Source organism: Glandiceps talaboti, chromosome 12 (assembly GCF_964340395.1).
Source record: "Glandiceps talaboti chromosome 12, keGlaTala1.1, whole genome shotgun sequence".
NCBI classification, from domain to species: Eukaryota; Metazoa; Hemichordata; class Enteropneusta; family Spengelidae; genus Glandiceps; species Glandiceps talaboti.
In genome coordinates, this window is record NC_135560.1 from 4001742 (window position 1) to 4008802 (window position 7061).

The window sequence follows — 7061 nt, forward strand, 5'->3', positions numbered from 1 at the left end:
TACATGTACTTGTCTTTGCAAGACAAAGATGGTGTCAGTGTATAAGTCTGTGTCTTTAGACTCTGTAGCTTACATGTACAAACACTGTGACTTTGTCTTATACAATGCCACATTACATTTTTGTAACCCTTCATTAGTAGTGTCCTTACTCCTATCAATGTATTACTTAGTTAAGGATAGTATAAGAGTTTTGTCAACTGCTATGAATCTGTCTATGGACCTAGACTGAAGTACCATATTGCTAATTACAATATACATGATTTAGACTATATGGTACCTTTTCACACTGAATTTAACAACTTACAAGAAATTCAATAAAACACAGTTCTGTTTACTGGCACTTGATAGTTATCCATGGAACAAGTTTTTTTGAATAAATAAGCCTTTGCATTGCTCTTTACAACTTTTGAAAAGCTAGCTTCTCTGTCTGTCTGTCTGTCTGTCTGTCTGTCTGTCTGTCTGTCTGTCTGTCTGTCTGCCTGCCTGCCTGCCTGCCTGTCTGTCTGTCTGTCTGTCTCTCTCTCTCTCTCTCTCTCTCTCTCTCTCTCTCTCTCTCTCTCTCTCTCTCTCTCTCTCTCTCTCTCTCTCTCTCTCTCTCTCTTTCGATTTTAAATACTAAATGTTGCCAGTCAACATTAAAATGTTCTACCGTAAACATTACGCAAGTTTTAAAATGAACACCTTCCAAGCCATAACACAAGACTGCCTAAAGTTACTTTACTTTGCCATTGGTAGTCACCTGAATACTGACATTAGGGGGCTGTATGGTTACAACTTTGTAAAGTATGCAACCTTGTTTATTGGTACCTGTACATTTATCCATTTCCCACCTCCTACAGTCTCCTTACTTAATTCATTCTTCCATGACCCATTAGGTAAATATACTTGTCTTTCAAATACCCCCTTCTTCAAGATGGGTGCCACCAAAGTATCACTACCTATCAGAAATTCTGTATCAATGTCAAAAGTTGTTTGGTCAGATGGGTTTTCCCACCACAAGGGTCTTATCACAGGATCACCTGTCAGCAAATATTCCCTTGCCAGTACCAGCAGTTTAGGGGCTATGACATTCTCATGAAAGCCAACCCAGTGTCTTGAAAGTTCAATGACCTCCATCTCATAGAACCAAGGTGGAGTTGAGAAATGCATGACTGGCAGAAATGCTGTCAGTTCCAACCAACGAATATAAAGTTCTTTGTCTGGAATACTATCATTCCCATGGCCACCAATAACATCAGGAATGACAAATGGATACCCCATTATGCTATATGTCAGTATTGTTGGAATAATACTTTGTAAGCCATTGGTGGAGTTCCACTCACTCTCTTTGTCTGTCATGGATAAGAACACAGGTAATGTTTGAGAATGGTAGGCAGCTTTTATTTGAGTATTGGTTCCAAAACTAGATGCTATAGCTGCAAATAATGTAGTGAATTCACTAGGATGGGACAGAGGCTGATGTGTACTAAATACAGGTGGTAGCCATGACACTTCACCACCAACAAACTGAAATGACTTGACTCCATACTTCTGTTTGACAGTATTCAACTTTTCAGTGAACCATATGACAGCCTTAGAATAGGTAACATCTAGCACTGATGCAGCAATACCATTCCACCATTGTGTCAATGCAGGAGAACTATCCCTTGGACCTCGTATCCAGTAACCCTGTACTAATCCCTTACTGAAGGCATTAGAATCTGTGTTAGCAAACGGATGCATCCATAGGATGGTATTCAGTCCCATTCCATGCAAAGTGTCAAACATATCACTTGGATCTGGAAATCTAGATGGATTGAAATCAAAGTCTCCATATCGTAATAAATATCCATCATCTATTATAAACTGACTGCAGTTAAAACTATATTCTTGAATCTGTTCAGCGTAATTAGTAATGAGACTCTGATTTGCATCGGGATAGAGGTGAGTCGTTGACCACACTGGTAACTGAAATATACTTTCACTTGGGTACTCCTTTGGAGTTTGAAAATATTGCTGTACAATAAACTGATGCGTAGTTTTGATATTGCTATTTGTACAAATGGTGTATTTCAGTGTTGATAGTTTATTTTCAGGTACAGTATACATATACATTGAATTGTCATAGTTTGCTTGTAAACATAACTCATCACCACTGACGTGATTGAGACTAACATGGAGAGGTGAGTTATCATCAACATAGATGGCAACACCTTGTGATGATAGCCAATAAGGTTCAAGAACAGATCCAAAGCCTTCCTTATTGTAGCGCAAGTCTGTCGAAACAAACGGTGTTGTGCTCACATTGCATGAATTAATTGGCCATTTCTGATTATACATCTCTCCCCCTCCATACCATGAAGCCGTTGACATCGAAAAGCAATCATTTGGCTTATAGTCTTGATTTAATGAATTCCATTCAATGTTGTAGCATTCTGTTCCACTTTCCTTGTAATGTGTATATGTTGCATTCAGTTTTACATGGCCTTTCCACAACAGGCATAGTCTATTATTATGTTTGTCTAACTTTCCAAGGCAAGAAAATGGCACAGTGTCTGGAAGATTGCCAGCAAACCTTCCTTCAAGAACAATATTTCCATCATATAGCAAACTTAATTTTGTGAAATCTGAGATTGTTGCATGTCCAAGATGGAAAGTCAATGGCTTGGGTATATGTAAAATCCAGATAACTGTCACATTTACAATAATAACAATAAGTAAAAATGCTACAAAAAGTTTGAGTTTAATTTCACGTGGAGTTTTCAGCCTCCTGATTGGCAAGCCATAGTCAGCCTCACTTGATGAGTCACTATGATAATCACTAACAAACGAACTGCTGTTCAACGATACGCGGTCTGGAGGCACAGGTACTTTTAATCTTACCACGAGGTGACTAGTTTCCTCTGCACTCTTCTGCCTTTCACTTTCACCACTGCTAATACCTGATTCAACACTGACGACATCAAATTTGACCTGGCCATCATGATCAGACTGGCTGTCAGTATCCCTCACAAGAGTTGTTTCAGTGTCATTCCTGATCATTTTGTCCTGTACTCTGCAGTATCAACCCTAAATGAGATTTGAGAGATAAAAAAAGATATCATTCATATACACCTCAAAAGATAGTTTTATAACAAACATGCAAATCATGTTCCAAAGTGAACTTCGACCTCTAAACATACAATTGATCTTTCTGAATGGGTTACTCAAATTTCCAGTCTGCAAACTGATTATGTTAATTACTGTAGTTATGGGGATACTGGAGTCAGCAGTTTTGAGAATCCTAATAATGGGAGAAGGAAGTCTGTTACAACTTGTATCAAGTCTAGATTTATGATACCTATATCTGGTACCATAATTTTGGGAACACTGGACAACCTTGGGTACCCAGGTGCTAGGTAGATATTAGCTTCTCACCACAGGTGAATGTCAGGGAATTCAAAACTGTATAACTGTCTACTTTAGACACCTTAGTGCTGTTGTATATGTTAATGATCTCTTGTTCATATGTATAGTATACTCCAGAATCGAGGAGGGGGGTGGGGGGGGGGGCATATTTTACACAACAGACTGAGCCTGATCTCCCTTCCCTTGCCATTCCCCCTATAATTACTGAAGGCTCCCTAAAATATTTCTTAAGCTAAAATAACCTTGGTCAATAATAATTTTGACCTCGATGTCAATTTACAGAAAAATATGAATAGTGAATTCATTAGTAGTACACAGTATACTCTCCTATAATAATGACACAATCCTGTCAAATTTGCATAAATAGGTAACATTTGTTATTATTTGGAAATCATACCTTAGTACTGACTCAATCTTACAAGTACAAAAACAACTGAATTTCCAACTAGTTTTAAACCCCAGCTGACTTTATAATTTGATCATTCAAAATCGTGAGCACATCATACAATTTCTGAAAATGGTCAGCTTGAGGTTGATAATGATAGTATTTGATTACTGCATAGAGTCAGATATAGATGAAAACCAACAACTATATGTACAAGAATGTGGTCGGTAGGCATTGTTTTGATGGGGCGACCCAAGAAGACCAAATTCATCATAGAAATGGCAGTTTATATGTTAGTAACTTACACAATACAGTGATACTGATTTATATAGCCATGTTAACCACAATCTCTTGTGAATTATTCAAACTAGGCAGTAGGAGGGCTAAGACAGGTAGTAAATAAATATGTGAGTATATCACACCATATGAAAGCTCTATAATTATGTCAGAGTTAGGAAATGTCCGATTTTTGGGCAGGTACATGTAAGGTGTAATTTAGCAGAAAAATCCTCCCAAATTTGCGATTCAGATCTGAATCGCTTGTCTATTTGCATTAACATTACAGGAATTGTAGAGTGTGCTTCCAGTTAAATATGGAAAAAACAACACAAAACACAACTATTACAGCTAATCATACCATAGATCCTGCAGTGAAGGGTAGCTGATCACACCTACATCTGTTCATGACATTACACTTTGAGGCTATATAAAGCATGTGGTTACTTTCTTAGATCTGTACCAGTGTAAATACACATCACAGGAGAATTTTTTTTTAAAGTATAAACGGTCTTAACATTTTAGCTATATAAATTAAAATATATTATCTGTCAGCCCAGAGTTTCTGTTTGGCATGGAAATATATACACAGAACCAACACAAAGATGCCTACTGTCACATGCTACCAAATAGGATGCCTTCTAACAAAACTAAAGCGTGTTTTTTATTGCTGAAAGATTATTTGTTGAACATTTGTTTACTGTGCCAAAAATACACAATGAAACTATCATGTGGTATGTTGACATACCTTGAATTCACTGTCTTGTCCTTCCATGTCTGTCCTGATAGCTGTCAAATTTGCATACAATCACCAGTTTTGTAACCCTACCAGCTGTTTAAAAGTCTAGTCCCTGGAGCAGCAGGTTTGTGCATGATATACCATGCAGTCTATGCATGACATTGTCATCATCTACTCTAATTTATTCAACAATGTTTTTTATTACACACACACACACTGGTCTTGATTACATGGAGTTTTAATATATACTACCGGATAAAATTAACAATTTAGGATTTACTCACTCAAGTATTGATTTCTTCAACCTTGCAAAAAAAAAATCAGCTGATTTCAGCAATTTGCATATATCCCAACTAATCTGAATAAATGAATACCTAATTAAATTACTTTACATTATTCAGGTAAAAATACATATGTATTCCAATCAATGTGAAGACAGTGGATAATAATACTATTATGTACTACTTTCAGAAGTTAACAGTTATATTATTAGCTGAGCACTTGACGGTCTACATTTTATTTTGTTTGCTTTGGGTTATTCAGCTCAAAAGGGGCCTTGAGCTTGAATCTCAGACGGCCAAACAAGACCATTGTTTTGTCATTACCTGCTTGTAACACTGATGTATTTATCATGCAAATAAATGACATTTGAATTTCAATTACTGCATCTCGGCTACATTTTAAAAGGCCCCTTGAACATATCAACAAGTGTCATCCATTTCATTGAATTTCCCAACTCAAGAAAGTCTGATATTTCTTTAAATAACTGAGTGAATTTATGAAAAAGTTGTAAACCTAACCAAGGCTTCCAAATTCATCAGCCACTGACAATATTACAAGTATCGGTTACAGGTTGTTAAAATTGTTGCTGTTATATATAACGTGCTTTAATATATACACCTGACGATCCTTCGGGTGAAACGGTCCGTAGTGTAATTCCACTATGTAATATCAGACTCGTCTTCTTTCATTTTTATGTATATATATATATATATATATATATATATATATATATATATATATATATATATATATATATATATATATATATATATATATATATATATATATATATATATATATATATAACTCGGTGAGTATCAATCTGCTAAGACAGTGCTCTATACCGCAGTGGGAGAGCGTAATAGTTTTGGTAGTACTGGAACTCTTTCTTGGTTGTAACTCGGAGTTTCACGCATAGTGCGATCATCAGACAACTCAGTTGTGTGTATATATATATATATATATATATATATATATATATACACGCTCTGCCACTGCGGTATAGAGCACTGTCTTAGCAGATTGATACTCACCGAGTTTTATATATATATATATATATATATATATATATATATATATATATATATATATATATATATATATCACTACATATATACTGTCGACGTATCAGGTTTTCTAAATCTTCACCACGTGTACGTTTCAACTGTCACGGTGGGACACAAGTAAAATGTGCCTTGTGTAAATCACGTTAAAATATCACATCCTAACAGAATTGTACAATGACTTTAATGTTAACTGAGGAATATTACTAGTAAAAGTCTGCTGTAAACAGTATGTACCGCAACCACTCAAAAACTTGTAGCCATGTACGTACATGTGTACATGGGTCGATCGCCACCGGCCTGGCGTGAACTTGATGTTTATATGCTAAGGGCGCCTTGGGGTACACACTCTGAGAAGAACATGACAGGAAGTCGACAGCAAATACTTTGGCCCATCATTTTGTGAGGGTGTGGGGTTATCAGGGGACCACTTATTCATCCAATACACGGCATAAGGTCAAGGGCCCAGTGATCCCACCTAAGTTAACGTCGAAACTGGTTGTACATCCGGAAAGCTCAAGGCTGCTGATGGTGACACATGGATATAGTTGAATATTTTCGATTTAAAAAGTGCAAGTTTGTCTAGTACAACAGATCCCATTCTACGACGTGTTATGAATTCCAATAACTAGGACAATTTCACGAAGTGATGGAATAATCCCCAAGACTGGCATTTGATTTCTGAACGTACCTGTCAGCTCGTGAGTTGTTGGTATACAATCACATGAATCATTTAAACCCAACTCCCATCCAGTCTAACGTCTCTACGTACGTCTCTTCCGATTGCAGAGAGGTCGCTCACCCCATCAGCCTGGTGGCAAGCCTATGACGCATGAATAATTTTACATAATTTACGTAGATTCAGTGTCGTTCGTCAATTTTCGTTTACTTTCGTAGGGAGTTGAAATATATTGAATTTTAAATATTT

At 36.6% G+C, this 7061-nt stretch overlaps 1 protein-coding gene across 1 annotated transcript; it reads right to left on the minus strand.

Moving 5' to 3' along the window:
- Positions 1-659: 659 nt before the first annotated feature.
- Positions 660-6913, minus strand: LOC144443726 (myogenesis-regulating glycosidase-like). The gene is made up of 2 exons (XM_078133269.1): positions 6825-6913; positions 660-3048 (listed from the first exon to the last, which is right to left on the minus strand). Exon 2 carries the CDS (start codon positions 3019-3021, stop codon positions 769-771), a length of 2253 nt encoding a protein of 750 aa, XP_077989395.1. The 5' UTR covers positions 3022-3048; positions 6825-6913; the 3' UTR covers positions 660-768.
- Between the last annotated feature and the right edge of the window lie 148 nt (positions 6914-7061).